This window comes from Equus przewalskii, chromosome X (genome assembly GCF_037783145.1).
Source record: "Equus przewalskii isolate Varuska chromosome X, EquPr2, whole genome shotgun sequence".
Taxonomy (NCBI): domain Eukaryota; kingdom Metazoa; phylum Chordata; class Mammalia; order Perissodactyla; family Equidae; genus Equus; species Equus przewalskii.
Window position 1 is genome coordinate 15,299,252 of NC_091863.1, and position 19,271 is coordinate 15,318,522.

Genomic DNA, 19,271 nt, shown 5'->3' on the forward strand with positions numbered 1-19,271 from the left:
TCTGAAAGAATGATTCAGCCCCACCAAAGACAGTACAATCTGGTTGTAATCTCAGAAGAGAATTCGAACTCTTGAGGTTAGGGGTGTTTGAAAACCAACTCAATTGTTTACTGGGGTAAGCAGGGAACCCAAGAGGGTAAAGGGATCTGGCAACAACAACATAACCCTGATTACCTCTAACAAGTGATGGTCAATCATGGCTCATGTCTGGAAGGCAATAGAGAGTGCTGGGGAGCATGGCAAACTGAAACTACATGCTCGCCCATCTGAATAGAGCTACCACCACTGCAGCCAAGCAGGAATGCCAGCCCAAGGTCACCAGAAGACCTGGAGTTTAAGAGCAGCCAGGAGTCTAAAATGTTATGTGAACTCTCAATCTGATTCTCAAACATCAGCAATTCCAGGTTTGTAAGACACCACGGGCCACTTTGACACAGCTGGTGTGGCTCTCACAGCTCCTAACAATCCTAAGATTATTTTCTACACAGCATTTCTAGGACATCCCCCACAGGAAAGACCCTTCCCACTACTCATAAGCCCAGTGTTCCTAGAACCTGCTCCCGGTCCACACGTCTGAGTCCAGCAGTCCATTTTAAGAGACTTTGAAGAGATAAGTCCTGATTTATTTTTACGTTATTTCTACATTCTGACATAAGAAAAAATTAATAATTTCAAATGATTCAAACTGGGTTATTTTCCAAAACTTCTGTGCATCTATCGACATCGCTGTAAACATTTGCAGTCGTCCACCAGAGACAAACTCAGGGACTGACAAATATAGGCCAGCACAGTTATCACACTCACCCCTTCTCTCCCATGCTGTCCTAGTCAGTCTGGGCTGCTACAAGAAGAATACCACAGACTGGGGGACTTAAACAACAAACATTTATTCCTCACAGGTCTGGAGCTGCAAGTCCAAGATCAGGGTGCGAGTGTGGTCAGGTTCTGGTGAGAGCCCTCTTCCTGGTTTCCTCATGGGGGGGGGGGGGGCGGGGAGCAAGCTCTCTCCTGTCTCTTCTTACAAGGGCAGTAACCCCATCATGAGGGCCCCACCCTCATGACCTAATCACTTCCCAAAGTCCCACCTCCAAGTACCATTATACTGGGGGTTAGGGTTTCAACATATGAATTTTGCGGGAACAAAAACATTCAGTCCACAGCACGTGCCAAAAAAATCTGTGTCTGTGTGTGTGTGTCTGTCTGTCTGCCTCTCTCTCTCTCTCACACACACACATACACACACACTCTCAGAAAACAGATGAACACACAAGCTGGAGAGCCCAAAGGTACTGGGAAAAGGGAGTTTGATCAGTGCACCTACAGTATGCTCAAAATGTATGATGGGGGGCCTTCGCACACAAGTGGGCTCTGACACAGCCTGCTAGTGTGGGCCTTTTTGTTGTTATTTATTTGTAACTCATTTGAGCCCTGCTATGTGCCAGGCTCTTTGCAGACAGCGTGTGTCTACCCCTAGTGATGCAAGCTGCTGTGCCGGCTTCCCTGACGAAACTACAAGGAGAACGGCAGTTGGGAATGGCCTTCACGAAGGAATGCAACAAAGAGAAGACTGATGGGGGACATTGGCACTCATGGGAAAGGATGTAGACCTCAAAAATGTGGTTTGTTTTTGTGATTATTTAGACATGTGAACCCCGGGAATCACAAAGTATGAGAAAACAAAGTCCTGTCTCCAGCAAGTTCACCAGCTCTGACAATTTAATACTTTTTAAATATATCCACAGACAAGAGATTGGCAAAAATGAAGTTATCTGATGCAGCAGAGTCTGCTAATTGTCTCCCAGTGTCTCCTTCCTCCTTTTAAAAATAGGACCCTTCCCTCCCTCCATGGTAGACAGAATAATGGGGCCCCCAAATATGTCCACATGCTAATTCCCAGAAGCTGTGACTATGTTACCCAACCTGGCAAAAGGGACTCTGCGGACGAGATGAAGTTGATGATCTTGAGATGGGGCGATTACCCTGCATTATCTGGGAGGGCCCAGTGTAATCACAAGGATCTTTAAAAGATGCAAGAGGGAGGCAGAAGGGCCAGAGATGGAGATGTGATGACAGAGGCAGAGGTTAGAGTGATGCGAGGAAGGGGTCAGGAGCCAAGGAATGCGGGCAGTTCTAGAAGCTGGAAAAGGCAGGGAAAGGGATCCTGCCATACAGCTTCCAGGACCACGCAGCCTTGCTGACTCATTTTGGACTTCAGACCTCCTCAACTGAAAGACAACAACTCTGTGTTGGTTTAGGCCATTAAGTTTGTGGTAATTTGTCACAGGAAGAATCGGAAGCTAATACCCTCTCACCCCAGTTTGTGTTGGGCACATGGCTACTCAGCTGGGGAGTCTGTTCCCCCAGACTCACTGGCAGCTAGGGCTGAGACTGTAGCCAAGTTCTTGCCCGTGGGGTGTGGGTGGGAGTGATGTGAGCCGTTTCCAGGTCACATCCTTTAAAGCGGGAGCTGCTCACCCTCACTTCCCTCTCTCGGTGGGCTGGAAGGCGGACGCGGTGCTGGGGAGCCAGCTCTCAGCATGCCAACAAAGGCAGCAACCTAGAACTGTGGAGGGGCAACAGGAGAGAAGGAACCTGGCGACCTCGTAGAGCGAAGCCAGTGGTCCACCCTGGACAGTCCAGTGGTCAGCAGGTGGTGGCCTGCGAGGGACACAGATGGCTGTGCTATGGGACAGCAGTTTAGCCTACAGCCTAACAAATCTGGGATACCAAATGTTGGGGGGAATGGGAGCAGCACAAATGTTTATACTCTGGGAGGACACATTTTAAAAACCAATTGGGCATTCTCTTCTAAAGCTCACACACTCTCTCCTTCAAGACCACGTTCTTGGGGGCCAGCCCCGTGGCCGAGTGGTTAAGTTCGCACGCTCCCCTTCGGCGGCCCAGTGTTTCGCCGGTTTGAATCCTGGGCGCAGACATGGCACACTCATCAAGCCATGCCAAGGCGGCGTCCCACATGCCACAACTAGAAGGACCCGCAACTAAAATATACAACTATGTACTTGGGGGATTTGGGGAGAAAAAGCAGAAAAAAAAAGATTGGCAACAGTTGTTAGCTCAGGTGCCAATCTTTAAAAAAAAAGACTACGTTCTCTTCTTCACTTGTTAGTGTGTTCATTTACTCATTTGCTGGGAACATACACTGGTACAACCACTTCGGAAATCCAACAACTTGAAACCCAGCAAAACCCCTCCTTGCCATACACCTTTAAAAACCGTATTTCACATGCGCACCCAGAGACATTTATTAGAATGGGAACAGGAAGTTCATTCACGGCAGCAAAAAACTGCAAGCAATGCAGAAGCCCATCACCAGGAGAAAGGATAACTACACAGTGGCACATTCAAAGAGCGGGATACCAGACAGGAAAAATAAATGAACTATGAAATGAGAGGCAACGAGCAAGTCACAAGTCTCTGTGTAGTTTGCATGCCAGTCTTACAAAACTAAAACCAAGCAAAACCAGACAATGTGTTTTTATGAGATACAGATGGTAATGATAAAACTATTTCTTAAAGAAGGAGGGAAAGATGGTTTTTAAAACAACTCATGATGGTTGTCTCCCTAGAGAAGGCAGGGAGAGGGGACGAAGCTGGAGCGCATAGTGAGGGATGGGCTCACAAGTATATATTTCATAATGACGCTTGACACTGTCCACGACATATAGTCTGTGTGTATCAAACATCATATCAGCTTTCAGAACTGTTTCTAATGCACAGCACCTCGTGAAGTGGCCTCAGAGAGCACTGTAGGACGGAAGGATTCTCACAGTGGTTTGGAGAGAAAAGAGATGCGAGAACCAAGTGAACATGAAGACTGACCCACAGCAAGCCGAGCGTGTGCCCTGTCACATCGCCAGCAATGACTTCAGTTCTGAAAAGCACCAGCATGTTTCCTATTAGTGTTGATTTGAGCTTTATTGGGTTAAATTCTACCTAATTGGTGAATCCATTTCAGGTTTATACTTACAAATGATCTAAAAGCAAAAGGAGCTCATATCTAGTGAAGTGCCTACATTTTTAATTAGCATTATTATTAAAAAGTTTAAGGGAATTAAAAGAAATAAAAAGTTTAAGGGAATTAAAAAGGAAGCAAATTCTGACACAAGCTACAACGTGGATGAACCTTGAAGACATGATGCTAACTGAAATGAGCCGGCCAGAAAAGGACAAATACTGTATGAGTCCCCGTACATGAGACACACACAGGAGTCAGATTCACAGAGACAGAATGTAGAATGCTGGCTCCCAGGGGCTGGGGGCAGGGGGAATGGAGTACAGAGTTGCAAGTGGGGAAGATGAAAAAGTTCTGGAGATGAATGGTGGTGATGGTTCCACAACAATGTGAATGTACTTTATGCCACCAAACTGTACACTTAAAAATGGTTAAAATGGTAAATTTTATTTTATGTATACGTTACCACCATAAAAAATAGTTAAAATGATAATTTTATGTTATGTATATTTTACTGCAAAAGAAAGAAAGGAAGAAAAGCTAATAGACATTTTTAAAAGTTTAAGACAAAAAAGGTCCTTGGAAAACATTTTCCCTGGGAAGGGAATTTCAGCATTACTCATTTGAGAAACACTGCTGTGTCTGGTTTCTCTCTAGACCGCCAGGGAGGAGGGAGTTTCAGAGATGGACTAAACATTGTTATATGTCAGAAAGTTGTCTCTAACTTCATGTGTGTTCCTCAAATTGACACCTTTCCTTCTTTCTGGATAAACAGAACGTGTTCAAACTGACAGCTTTTCGTTCAACTGCTCATTTCATCGTGTGGTTCATGAAATGATCACACCACGATTCCCCTAGTTAGGGAAACAAAAGTTAACTGCAATGTGTCATTAAGTGGAACTTCAGATATCTTTGAGTTTCTCTGGTTATCAGATCTCACACTTAACAGGCACTCAATAAAGACTTGCAGAATTTAATTGAACTCCGATAGACGGCAGGATTGAGTCAACTGTCTTGTTTGTCCTACCAATACAGGCTGGTTAAGTTCACAGTTTGAAAATGTAACAAAGAAGAAAGTATACGGTGCACGTTAGCTACCAATGCTTTCTAACATGTACTATCATGAGTTTAGAACTTTCACAGAAACTTGCCCCTGAGAGAGCATCATAAATATTCAGCTAATCTTTGGCCAGGTACCTGAGCTGACATTTGGCAAACACTTGGTGGCTAACGGAGGAATATTTTAGATACTCTGCCCATCGATGAAAGTGATGCATCAAGAAGGCAAGGCTTGGAGACGGTTCTTCCAGCCTGGATCCTGAGGTTCTAGCCACCCTTATACCTGGTGCCGTTTGAAGCTAAAAGCACAATTTTTTTAGGGGAGTATATGACGGTGATACAAAGATGCTAAGCTAGGAAACCACAGGAGGATTATTACAGCCACAACATTCCCCTTGTCAGCATGGGACTTGGACCCATATTCCAGCCTAATATGAAGTCACACTGAGGACCCCGGGCCTTCAGGACTCAGTTTTCCCTATGGTTCTGGGAAATAAAGTTCCTTTAAATGCCAGTCAGGGTGTGAAGTGAAAGGAGGGAGGAAAGGGGGAAAAAGTTCTCTTTTCTCTCTCCTCTCTCTGTCTGTCTCTGTCTCTCTGTCTCTTTCAGACACGCACGCACGCACGCATGCGAAGCACATATGATGTCAAGGAATGATAAGCCACATGAGCACTTAGTTTCTTGAACTAAAATTGCAAACAAACACAGGGATGGCAAGTACCCTGCCAATCCACACATAATAATCCCCACGGACTGAACTCCCCTTCATTATCATCATCATGGGCCATTCCAATCATCTGGGAGGCTACGGAAACCAAAAATGGATAGGAAATGTCACCCTGCCTACACCCTGATTTCCTTAAAGGATAAAGGGGGAAACTATGTCCATCACATCCTTACATATAATATCAAGATTATGGAAGCAACCTAAGTGCTCAAATGGTACGGAAATGGTTGCATAAGTTAAGACTCATGAACTCAAATATGCAGCTACTAAAAACACTGGCTCTGAAGATGACCACGAAGTTAAGTGGAAAAGCCAGGACATACAATTATATATATGGTAACACTACATGCCCATATATCCACAAGTATATAGTAAAAAGCCTGAAAAGATATAAGCCACAAGAAACTGATTCTGGTTGTATTGGGGTACTGTATGGGTGGTCAGTTAAAATTCTCCTGCTTCCTATTTTCCAAACTCTCTAATAGTCACTGCACATTTATAGCAAGGAAAATATTTTAAGGTTAGAGAATATCGGAGCTAGAATCAGACACAGGCGTCCTAGAGCCTGCCCCTCCCCTCAGTCAGGGGTGGCGCCCTCTACACTCTCCTCGGGGAGCCCCTTTAAGAGGTCCTTTAAGATACCAGGGCCCTCACTGGCAGGGAGGGGCTCTTGAAGAGGCCACTGGAGGCTGTGGGCTGGGGAAGGCCTCCCCGTGCCGGTCACCCCAGTGTCCCCCACTCCCTGCCCTGTGGGGCAGCAGGAGCCCTTCCCAGATGTGCGCACAGGGAGCACACTTCCAAAGGTTTCCTCCTCCCGGGGGGACCACACATCTTCACGTGGCCATCGTGACCTTAGACTGCACCGAAAAAACAATAGTTTCATCTAGTTTCACCAGCTATAGTACTTTTTACTGAGCAAAGGAGGTGGTGACATCAGTTGAAAATCCTGAAGCATGGGGCAGTACCGTGGGAGAGGACTCAAAGAACTGCAGCGTGGCGCGGTCCAAGGGAGAGAGCAAGTGGGACAAAGAGGGGCTGGGGGAGAGATGAGAGGATGGGAGCGAAGAGAGAGGGGGTTTGAAGGGGAGAGGGGGAGAGTTAGGGGACAGAGGGGGAGAGAAAAGGAGTGGAAAGGGAGGAGGAAGAGGAGGGGCTTACTAAGAAGGAGGAGGAAGAGGCAGAGGTGTGGAAGGGAGGAAGTGTGGAGAAGGAGGAATGTACAGAAGGGGTAGGCCAGGAGAAGAGGTACAGACACAGGCCAGGAGAGGAGGGCTGGGGAAGAGAGGGTGGTGAGAGCGGGTGAGAAAGAGAGAGAAAGAAGGAAAGAGGGGCAGGGAGAAAGGGGCAGACAAGAGAGGGGCTGAGGGGAAGGGGATGGGGAGAGCAGGAGGGAGAGAGGGTCAGGAGAGGGTGGGTGCAAGGAGGGGTGTAGGTGGACAGTGAGGGAGAGAGGGGGCATGGGGCAAGAGGAAGTTTGGGGAGAGAAAGAGTAGGGGGTAAAGAGAAGGTGTGGGAGGGGTGGGGGAGGCAGGGCTCGGGGAACAGGGGTGAGAGAGAGGGTGCAGGGACAAAGAGAGAGTAGGGGGAAAAGGTGGGAGGAGAGAGGGTAGGGATGAGGGGGGTGGGAGTGAAGGGCAGAGGACAGGAGGGGTGTGGGTTGAGGAGTGAAGGATGAGAGAGGGTGGGGGAGAGAAAGCTGGAGGCTGGGGAGAGGCAGCCAGCCAGACTTCAGAGCGACAGTCCCCTGCCCCCTTTTCCCTACATCTCTCTGCCTCAGCAGTGGTTAACTTGCCAGGCAGTGGCTGTTTTTCACAACATCTTCATCTCTTCCTCCATTTAAAAACCCACAGGTTCCCGAAAAGAGCCAGACAGTGTCACAGCCATGCCCCGCCCCGACTGCGTGCTATCACCAACCCATCCATGTGCCCCTGAAGTCACATCCACACTTTTTAAGTGCTGCCAACTCAAAAGGAGAAAGCAAGTTCAGTTACACAATGCAGGGTCTCAAAGGGTAAAAATAACCCTGTTACTCACTCTGAAGCACAACCGTGCCTGGCGCGGCCAGGAGCCCTTCCTGGGGCGGGGGGGGGGGGCGGTGATTGTGAAAGGGGCTCTGAGGATGAACGGAGCACCCTCGAAGGCTCTGGCACTACCTCACACCAATTGCCCCTTTGTCAAGAGAAAGCCAGGAAAAATGGGCACAGGCACTTCCAGGTCCTCTGGCTTATGGCTTTCAAGCATCCTTATCCAAGAGTGGCCCTTAGGCACCCCCATCTCGCCTTCACTGTTCCTGGGGGCAGGGCTTCATTCTGGTCATCTGTGTCCCAGCACGTAGCATACACCTAGCACCAAGTAGGCCCTCCTTAAACACATCCACAGGACTGGAACTGAGCATGTCCCTCCGCTCGTAGACGTGGGCACAGAGCAGCCACTCGTGTATCTCTAGGAGGCGACACCGACTCCAGTGGGCTCAGAGTTTCGCTAACAGGAATTTGGAACTGGGACCAAATCAAATCCCTCTTAACAAGTGGTTGGAACTGTGGCACGTGCCCCATGAATGAGTTGCACAGAGAGAAGAAAGGGGACAGGTTTTTCAGGTTAGCAGGCTCCGCTTGGCTTCCTCACTTGAAGTCCTTATTACACACACAACATGACAGTGGGAAGACATTTCCTAACTCACAAGAAGCGAGGTCTAGATCAGTTAAGATCCAGGACAAAGTTTCTGCCAGCATAAGAATCCAGATCAGTTGAGACTCAGGAGTACACAGCAGAATCTCCCAGGGAACTCTTCCAAAATACACCCGTCCCTCCGTCACAATTGGATGGGGAGGACCCAGGCACAGAGCTCTGATGCATGTCCCCAGGGAAAAACTCACCAGCTAGATAGTTCTCCCATCGTCAATTAATCATGAGGTAAAATGGAGGGAAAAAAATAACAGAGATACCTATCTGCTGGTCTATGCATAAATCTCCCTGGAAGAATTCACGAGAAATAAAAGATCGACAGCCCATGGGGAGGGGCAATGGATAGCTGGAGGCCCGGGATGGGAAGACTCCGCACCTTTTGAATTTTGAATGATGTGGAGGTATAACCTATTCTAAAAACTAACTTTAAAAAATAATTTAAACATTTCTCCAGCAAGCAGCTGTAGTCTCTATGCCCAACAATCAGATGAACATTGTGAACCGCTTCCCCTTTCAAATATTTTCCTCAGTTGGTAACACCCCTACCCCCATCCCCCCCACCCCCCCAAGCTAATTACTTTCTTTTCATTTCTTTCCTGATAGTCAAAGGTAGCAATTAAGCTGAGAAATCACCACCAAATAACAAACACTTACTTTGCCCAACCCGTGTTAGGTCTCCCGGATGAGCTCATTGACAGACTGTGTGTGGGTTGACACCTGTGTTCTCCATCTAATATTTTATTGAGAACAAAGGGGCAGTGAGAAATCACTGGTGCAGTGGTGAAAACGGTCCCATTTTGTTCAAGGTGTGAAGAGGTTTTTTATTTTTTGTGTTTTTTTTTAATCGACCAAAATAGCAGAAAGGCAAAGCCCATTTATGAAGCCGTTCGTGTCAACTGAACTTCACCTAGAAACTGGCGTGTAAAACACTCGAGGGGAAGGGAGCATCCAGAGAGTCTGGCAAAGAAGATGGAGATCCACAAAGAAGGTGGCTAAGGGGAGGGGAGAGAAAAGCTAGGAAGGCCTTTCCCAGTTCTCATCCCAAACAAGATTCAAGCACCTCCTTCTAGCTCCAGGCACAAAAATGAGAACTAGCTGGAATAATTAGAGAGGACACTAAGCTAATTAAAGACTTTTCACATAGGGAGTGGGTGTGTGATGGATAAAACTGGTGCAGCCCCAGAGGACCAGACCTAGAACACGGCCCCAAGTCTTTCAAGTCTAGAACAGTCCAGAAAAATCTGGCAAAAACACAAGGTGTGCATCCTGACTGGTAAGAAGGTGAAGTTTAAGGAAATGGTAATTTAAACTGTTTATACATGCTGTCCTTGGGTGTGTAACTTAAATTTGTTAGGCAGAATGAAATGAGTAATTAATCAGCTTAAATATTTATAGTATTGAATTCAAGATACTGAGGAAGAAAGAGCAGCATGAATTGAACAGCACTTCATCTTGCCACTCTGTCCCCCCGACTCTGGGACAAAGCAGCCTCCTGCGGTGGCCCCACCACTTCCCTGGCCGCTGGGAAGAAATAAGCTAAGGCCTTTACTGGGCTTTTCTTGCCAACTGATACCGTTCACTGAGGACAAATACCACAGGATTTTTTGTTATTAGTGTGTTTTCTTCCCGCGCGTAACCATAGGCACAGTTTATCATTGAGGTAAGGTCCACGAGCCACATTTTGCTTTAAGTGTCTCCTAATGAAAACTATAGAACTGTCTGTAAGATATTTATCCATAAAATAACAATCGAGTTGAAGACCAAGCACTCATAATCAAACAGGCTGCCAGTGTACCTGTGCCTGCTGAAGGAATTTAAGCAAAGAAACGTGGAACTGCATCCACCCTTTATGAGTGAATTCGAGTCATCAGCGTGACATTGCAGCGTTTGCTCCCATGATCGAAATATTCTTAAAGGACCTGAGTAATTGCCTAGGAAGTTACCCAAGCGACTAACTCACAATGCTTCAGGATGGAGAAAGAAATTCAAAATTCCCCCACAGGATGAAAGGGATGTAACCAACGGAGGTGCCTGGAAGGCCAGGGCAAAAATGAAGTACCTCCCAAAGGAAACATCAACCAAAAACATTTAAAAACAACAAACGGACACTTTCTCTTTTCCTCTATTCCTTTGGAATCTTCCACTGGAATCCTCAGGCTTCCAGCAAGTGTCTTCCAAAATGGTTGGGCCATCCAGGACCGCCAGGGGACACGGATTCTAATCTTCAAGTTAGAAACTTACCAGGGAGGGGTGAGGAAAGTTTTCAAAATAGATAGTGGTGCTGGTTGCACAACATTGTAGATGTCCTTAATGCCACTAAATTATGCACTTAATGGTTAAAATGGCAACTTTCATTATATGTATTTTATCATAATTTTAAAAGTTAACAACGTAATATACCAAAAACCATTGAATTGCACACTTTAGATGAGTGAATTGTATGATATGTGAATTATATCTCAATAAAACCGTTTAAAAACAATTTACTTGGGGGCTGGCCCGGTGGTGCAGGGGTTAAGTGCGCACGTTCCGCTTCGGCGGCCCGGGGTTCACCAGTTCAGATTCCAGGTGCGGACATGGCACCACTTGGCAAGACATGCTGTGGTAGGCATCCCACGAATAAAGTAGGGGAAAATGGGCATGGATGTTAGCTCAGGGCCAGTCTTCCTCAGCAAAAAGAGGAGTGGCAGCAGTTAGCTCAGGGGTAATCTTCCTTAAAAAAAAAAAACCTTGGGAAAAAGCCTGTAGAAAGAGCCTCACTGGGGGATGCAGGAGCCTGACATTTACTGAGCATCTATATTAGGTGCTAGTTCTCTCATATCGAAAGGGAGTTGGGTTCTGCAGCTAGGGGACGGTGTCACTTTGCCTCTCTGAGTCTCAGTTTCATCATCTGATGGTGTGTGCCATGACTGCCAAGAACCCTTCGAGCTCTTCAGTTGCAGGGACCAATGTGTGAGTGGCAGAAGACCCATCACCTGTCCCCTGGCATATAAGCACATCCCACTAGGAAGGCAAAACATCAGGGGAGCCAAACACGGGAGAAATAAGTTTAACAACTTCGTAACCCAGGTATTGACAGAAGAGAGGCAAGAGCTATGTGAAGGCACCTTCCACTCAAAGAACAAAATGGGGAAAGAGTGTCAAAGAGTCCCGCTCTCCAGTGACTTCTTGGTTCATTCATAAAACAAAGGCTGAGGCCACAGAGGAAAACCTTATGTTCCCGAGTGGCTGATGATGAAGGAAGGACAGTGCTTCGAGCATCTGTGGAGCACTCAGAGCAGGCTTCCCCAACATTCGGGGTCAGAGAACTGCCGTGGGGGCTGTCCCAGGCACCGTAGGATGTATAGCAGTGTCCCTGGCCTCTGCCCACCAGATGCCAGTAGACTGCCCTCCCCCAACCAGCTGTGACAACCCAGTGTCTCCAGACATTGCCCAATGTCCCCCTGGGAGGAAGAATCACCCCTGTTGAGAGTGACTGCCAGAAAGAACTTTCTATCTCGAACTGGCATTTCTTTGTTGAAGCCATGTGACATGCATGGCATTGCCCTTCTCATACACTGCAATGCTGGCCACCATGAACTGTCAGCAAACAGACCTTGTCACCTTGCTCTGCCTGGGGGATTTTACAGAATTGCATATACACTGCTGGCAGCCAATAGCCTCGGAGAATTTCAAGTGGTAACCATACTTGGGTGAAGGGTTACTCATTCATTCATTCATTAACATATGGCACTTCCCCTATGCCAGGCAATGAGCCAGGGCAGTGTAGTTGGGGACACCAGTCAGAGAGGAATAGACTTCATATAAGATGAAGTTCTGTACAGCAACCTCCGGAGCAGGCCTCAAAAGATGAAGGAGGGGCCCCCCAAAGATGTCCACATCCTCATCCCCAGAACCTGTGAATATGTTACCTTCCATGGCAAAAGGGACTTTGCAGATGTTTTTAAGTTAAGGATCTTGAGACGAGGAGAGTATCCTGGATTGTCCAGATGGGCCCAATATAACACAACAGTCCTTATAAAAGGAAGGCAGGAGGGTCAGGGTAAGAGACAAGGAGATAGGAGGACAGAAGCAGAGGCTAGAGTGATGCAGCCACAAGCCAAGGAATGTGAGGCCATCTCCAGAAGCTGCAAAAGGCAAAGAAATGGATCCTGCCCTAGAACCTCCAGAAGGAACGCAGCCCTGTCAACACCTTGATATGGACCCAGTAAAACCCATTTTGGTCCTCCGATCTCCAGGCGTGTAAGATTACAAATTTCTGTTGTTTTCAGCCACTGAGTTTGTAGTAATTCATTACAGCAGCAAGAGGAAATTAATTCAGGGAGACTACAAGGCAGAGAAGAGAGCGAAATCTGTACACCATCAAGGGAACTATGTGGGAAAGGCTCAGAGGCCTGAAGGAGCATGGATCAAAAAAGGGTACGGAGTGGATGCCAAGCTTCACAAAGCTTTGCTAAGGCACTGAGGATCTAAGGCATCTGCAGAAGGGTAGAGACATGGGGTTAACTCCAGAAACATTTGGGGCTTGACTGCACATTGGAAGGGGCTGAGAGAGGGGAGAGGGGAAGGAAGAAGAGGGAAGGCGAACAGCAGAGTACCTATGGAAGGACCAGAAAGGTGGTAATGCCCTTAAGGAAATGGGGACTAAAGGAGTTGGGCAGGTATTATGGAGGAGAAATGCTGAGCTCGGTTTACAACACACTCTGTTTGAGGCGTCTAAGACACACCTGGGGGAAGTTAGCTAGAAGGTTAGGAGTAATAGTTAACTCGACCAATATTAATTTAGGCTTACCATGTGCCAGGCACAGGGACACACTGACCAAACCAACATGGTTCCTGCGCTCCTTAAACGTGGAGGAGAGAGGCTGAAGAGTCAGTATCAGAGTGATATGATACGAGAGAGACTTGACTGGCCATTGCCGGCTGGGAAGATGGAAGGGGCCATGTGCCAAGGAATGTGGGCAGCCTCTGAAAGGTGGAAAAAGCAAGAAAAGGGATCCTCCCCTAGAGCCTCCAGAAGGCCTGCAGCCCTGTCAACACCTTGATCTTAGCCCAGTGGGACCCATGTTGGACTTCTGATCCCTAGAACTTTAAGATAACAAACCTGTGATGTTTTTAGGCAGCAAGTGTGTGGTAATTTGTTACAGCAGCAATTAGAAACTAATACAGGTACCAGGTATAGAAAATCACAAACAAATATCAAAAACCCTAATTATGTTAACAATATATTCCTAATGTCCCTTCTAAGGAGGATGGAGGGAAAAGAAGGGTGATGAGAAAGACCTGTGTGATACTCTGGTAAAAGTCCAAGTGACTAACACTGAGATGGGCCTGCTAGTGTCACTAACAGCAAGGTGTTGGAGATCTGGTTCAGACTGGATTCATGGAAGAATCAACACTGTACTGCTCTAGTAACTCCGTGAGAGGTTTGTTCTGAACGAAGAGCATCTTTTTCTCCTTCTCCAAGGAGTCACTTCATGTGTCACTTATAGTAGCATGCTATTCTATGACCAGAGTGCCCATACACTCTTCAACGACCCACGCACTCTGGACCTCACATTCTCATCTGCAAGGCAAGGAGGTTCTACACTTGACCTGGACCATGCGTCAGAACCACCTGGCGGGCTCATTAATACACGGATTGCTGGGCTCCACCCCCAGAGTTCCTGATTCCGTAAGTCAGAGTTGGGGCCAGAGAATTTGTATCTCTTATGGGATCCCAGGGGAGGCTGATGCTGCTGGTCTCTCATATCACATCACACTCTGAGAACCGCTGTACAGTATTAGAGACTCTCCTTCTCTCACACTGAAAGGATGCTAATATTTTCCTGCCCTGCATCTTTCCCATTCAGAGCCGCCCTGACTTCTTGGTTCTTGGCAGCTTGTTCTGTGTTATTCTGAATGTCTTCCCTCGGTAGAGCATTTCAGTTGTCCATTCTGCCTAATGTTCAACAACAGTCCCCAGACTAGAGCTGGCCGATATTAAGGAAGTAGCCACAGAATATGCCTACAAAGCCATTCTCCTCCACACCCCTACCTCCTATTCCCTGCTCCTACTCATCACTTAGTTAACTCGGAGAAAGAGGACCAGCCCCTGCCATCTGGTCTGGGAGCTGGCCAGGCAATCTCCTGCTGAACACAGACAATTCCCCAGAACACCAACATCAGATAAGGCCATTCTGTGACCAGGATGGCACAAGACAAAGACCGCTCCGTAATCATGTCTGAACTCAGAGAATACACGAACCTTGTCCAAACCACAAATGTCACCAAACACCCCCCAGTCCTGGCTGAGATTAGTGACTGCTGCTTCTTTACCAATCACAGCCTTTGTCTGGTCTTCCCTGCTTCTCCATAAGATTTATTGAGACGCCCAACCATCGAGTTACCCCCGCTTTCTGACAGCATCCAGTCCAGAACAACGCCCAGCTGCCTTACACGCTCCCCAAAAGCCCCTGCCACAGGCCCCAGTCCTCTGCTGTCCTTCCTGACACCCTCTTGCTGCAATGCCCACACTTCCCCAGGGTGTGCGTTCTCCCTTGCTGCAAGAAGAAACCAGCTTGTTCCACTCCAGGTATGTTCCTAGGGGGTGCGGCTGGAGGGTGGTGACAACTCAACTTTCAGATTTCAGCTCAAACACAATCTCCTCAAAGACATTGTCCTTACCCCTCTCCAGCCTAAGTGAGACTCCTCCTCTCCTTCCAGGAGACCTACTATGGCTTATAATCATGTATTTTTGTGAGTAGTGCATTCAAGTCTGCCTCTTCCACTAGACTGAGAAACCCAAGCTGGCAGGTCTACGTGTGTTGTCCGCCTGTTCCTAGCACAATGCCTGGCTTTACAAAGCAGGAGGTCAATAAATATTGGATGGATGGCTGGAAAAATGGATGAATACCGACCATTGTATGCAATCTACTTTAAAACGATTAGAAATACAAGAGTTGATGAGAGAATGTCAGTAACGCAAGAAGAACTGAAGGGGTCAGAGAAAAAACAACCGAGGCTGTGAACCAGGATGGAGGCAAGGTCTTGCCCCGGCCCTGGTAGATAGAAGTGGGTAAAGTAAAGGTCATGAACGATACAGGTGGAGTCTTGTCTTCCATTTCTAACTACAGACTGTGTGTGGAGACCAACACGTTATAGTCATTTTCGCTTTAGTTTAGCATAAAGCAGTCTACCACCAAAACAATACATTGCTAAAAACAGTCAAACTTTGTTCTTACTCTAGAATTCTTTAAACGGAAATCATTTGCCAGGCTTGTGAATCCTTCACTACTCACAGATTTGGGTCCTAATAACATTTGTGCCATTGTAATGATAAGAGGCCTTCCCTGTATGTGGCACTGCAGGCCTCTCCCTGCGAGCTCAGAGGGCACATTCTGAGTGGGCTTTTGTAAGAGGCCATTTCACAACGAGCTGGCTCCATTTCAGAGTTAGGGATTTGATGCCTTTCAGTTATTTTTCAGATCAAAGACCATATAATACAGTTTTATTGTGTTATCCATCAACAGAAAAATCATTATGAGGCCAGGTAAGAATGCAAGCAGATCAAATTGATAAACTGGACGAATCTTCTGAAAACCAAAGGGCCTTGGGGGATTGGGGAAGGGGGCGTGCCTGTGTGTACACACACACCCGCTTCAGAAACAGCAGTGTTAGGCGGCTCCATGGGAAGACACACAGAACCAATCGTTAAATACCTGTACTTCATCACAAATACACTAGTGCAGGTGCTTTGGAAAAGAGCAGGCGATCTTCAGCCACAAACTACTATGAGCATCTTAAATCCCACTATAAACATTTTAATGAATTAAATGACAGTATTCATTTTAATCTTATCGCCTCTAAGTATCAACACCTGAAATAAATGAAAGTCCCTTTCTGCGCCCCCTCCCTTTTGTAATGGTTACAGTAAAAAAGATTAAGCTTGAAAGGACTATAAACTGCAGAAGCACTCTCTAATTTTCTTGGGAGGTTCTGGATAATGAAAACAGTTCAGACTTGAATGATATAAACAGGTCTGTTTCTTCTTCTTTTTTTTTTTTTTTTTTTTTAAAGATTGGCACTTGAGCTAACATCTGTTGCCAATCTTCTTTTTTTCTTCTTCTTCTTCTCCCCAAAGCCCCCCAGTACATAGTTGTATATTCTAGTTGTAGGTCCTTCTGGCTCTGCTATGTGGGATGCCGCCTCAGCATGGCTTGATGAGCGGTGCCATGTCAGCACCCAGGATCCGAACTGGCGAAACCCTGGACCGCCGAGGCAGAGCGCACAGACTTAACCACTCGGCCACGGGGCCAGACGGCCCCCTGTTTCTTCTTTAATGGAACTCAGTCCTCTTCCTACTGAGATACAGAAAGCACGGTCCAGCCAGGGGAGAAGACATTTGGATCCAATTTCTTTTTATGTGCAAGCCTCTTGGTGACCCAACCAAAACAAAAGGTGATCAAAACAGCATTTTTGGTTAACTCAGGAGAAACCAATCTGTTACCAAAGCGATGGGTGATGCGTAAAGTATGTACTTTTGTTAATGAACTAAATCCTCGTATTAGGTGCCAAAGAAAAACAAGAGTGCAAGCTAAGTGTTTTGTCTTCCACAGAGTAGGAGGTTTTCATACCGCCTCATTCATTCATTCATTCAATAAATATTTATTTATGGCCTACTCCGTGCCAGGCACCAAAGAAAACATTGCTGAGCAAAAGAGTGTAACACAGCGCTGTCCCTATGCTCATGGAGCTTACAGTAGGGGAGATAAATGTTAAATTCAAATAAATCTGTAACGCTGCTGTGAAAAAGAAAAGGTGCTATAAGAGAAGCAGTAACAGAGAAACTGATTTAGACTGGGGGTGGTACGGGGATCAGAGAAGGGCACCTAGAAAAAAGTGACATTGAAGCTGAGAGGCCACCAGATCGCCATCACTTTAGAAAAGGAAAACCATTTTGGCAAAGGACCACAAATGGGATTTTAACTTTGCCTATCAACAACTGACTGTGTTAAACTGCCCTTTTCCAAGGCATCTGTCTTCATGAGCATCCTATGACTGCTCACCTATCACTGTCTGCCTCGCCTACTCAGATCCTATTACCTGAGCACAAAAAGGTCTCACTTTATTATGACATTATAATCTACAGCCTTCCTATGCTTGGCCTAGAAACACCCAAAAATAATCTGCCAGAGGCATGAAAAACAGAGACTGGCCGCCAGCAAGAATATTACCTGGAAGGGCCAAACATTTAATAGTCCAGGCAATCACAAGTCCTTTGCCCAATAAAGTGCCAAGTCCTCCGGGTAAAGTGGCTCCAATACTCCGGGTCTATACCAGATGGGACCCAGGGGGCCTAACGGTTAGTTGCCGACTTGGAACTGATGTTTGGTCAGTAAATCAACGACTGGATCACCGTTTCCAGTCCCCCGACCCTGCAGACTTAGAGGATCTGGGAAGTGGCCTTTGAGCATCACGGAGCGGAGAGCTCGCCAGGCTGGAGGAAGGAAGGAGACAGAGAGGGGGTCAGGGCCCAGAGTAAGAGGGGCGCCAAGGGAGGCGCGTCAGGCGCTCAGGACCCGAGGACGGCATGCCAGGCCAGGTACTGGGGCGTTTCTCGCCCCCCTAGCACGTCAGCACCTAGCAAAGGCAACCCGGCCCCCGGCCGCCCCGACACCCCGAGATTCCAGCTTCCCCGCGGCGGGGCCAGGTGGGTACCGCGAGCCCGGTGCAGGGCCGGAGCCCACCAGCTCCTGGTACCCGCGTCCTCAGCGCAGAGGAGGGCGCGCTGGGGCGAGAAGACGGCCAAGACAAAACTCTCCCCGCCCACCCGAAAATGCAACCACACCCCCTTGCATCCCTCAGCCCAGCCGCCCCGGCCGGCCCCCGCGATCCTCCGCCCAGGCCCCCGCGGAGCTCCCGTCTGCGCCGCGCGGGCTCGGCAGGGACGCGGACGCGAGTGGGAGTGAATGGGGGTGCGCGAGGCAGGCAGGGTGCCCACCGCGCTGCCACCCGCCGGGGCCCTGCCAGGGGCGCCCTCCCCGGCTCCGCGGTCCTGGGACAGGCACGCCGCCCCCAGGCTGAGGTGGGCACCCAGGGGCCGGGGCGCGGGCGACCCCCACTCACCCATTGGCGTCGAGCCGGGCCGGGCCGCCGAGGCAGCGTGAAAGTTGGCGGAGGCGGGAGCGGGGGTCGGGGCGCCGGGATCGGGCCGCGGGGGTCGGGGCGCCGGGATCGGGGTGCGGGGGTCGGGACGCGGCGGCGGCTGGGCCGGCTTCCTCCTCAGTAGCGGCGGCCGCGGCGGCTCAGCGCCGCCCGCTGCTGCCTCTGCTGCTGCTGCCGCTGCTGCCCCGGGGCGACTCCTGCTGCTGCTGCTGCATCGCGGCCCGCTGCGCCCGGCTGCGCCGGGTTTCCTGCTCCCCGCGAGTGGAAATTGCGAAAAAAAAAAAAAGCGCCGCCCAGCCCAGCGCCAGGCAGCCACGGCCGCGCCGCCCGCTCTCCCCCCTCCTCGCCGCCACCGCCGCGATGCTCCTGCGGCTCCGCCTGCCGGGGACGCGCGGCCGCCAGGGCGGGGGCGGGGCCTGCGAGGGGCGGGGCCTGCGAGGGGCGGGGCTGGTACCCGGGGCGTCCCTGCGGCTGCGGGGCTCCGGCGCCCCCCTCCCCGCCTTCTGAGGAGGGACCCAGCTCCGCGAGGCCGCCCCCAACCCGCGGCGGCTCAGCTAACGCCCCGGGAAATGCCGCGAGACTCCTCGAGACCGGAGGAGGGGCGTGGGTCCATGGGGGAGGGGGCGTCCGAGTGGAGGGGCACATGGGGAAGGAGGTGGAAGTAGCCAACCCCGAGGGTGC

The 19,271-nt window shown here is 48.9% G+C and overlaps 1 protein-coding gene across 5 annotated transcripts in view; it reads right to left on the reverse strand.

The window, feature by feature from the left end:
* Positions 1-18,982, reverse strand: part of SH3KBP1 (SH3 domain containing kinase binding protein 1) — a 315,045-nt gene extending 296,063 nt beyond the window's left edge. The window contains exon 1 of one of the 5 annotated variants that reach the window (XM_070603477.1): positions 18,552-18,982. In XM_070603477.1, the coding sequence (XP_070459578.1) occupies positions 18,552-18,555 (4 nt within the window). In that variant the 5' untranslated portion in view covers positions 18,556-18,982. The remainder of the gene's footprint in view (positions 1-18,551) is intronic. The other 4 variants (XM_070603481.1, XM_070603483.1, XM_070603480.1 and 1 more) reach the window with 4 other exon arrangements.
* Between the last annotated feature and the right edge of the window lie 289 nt (positions 18,983-19,271).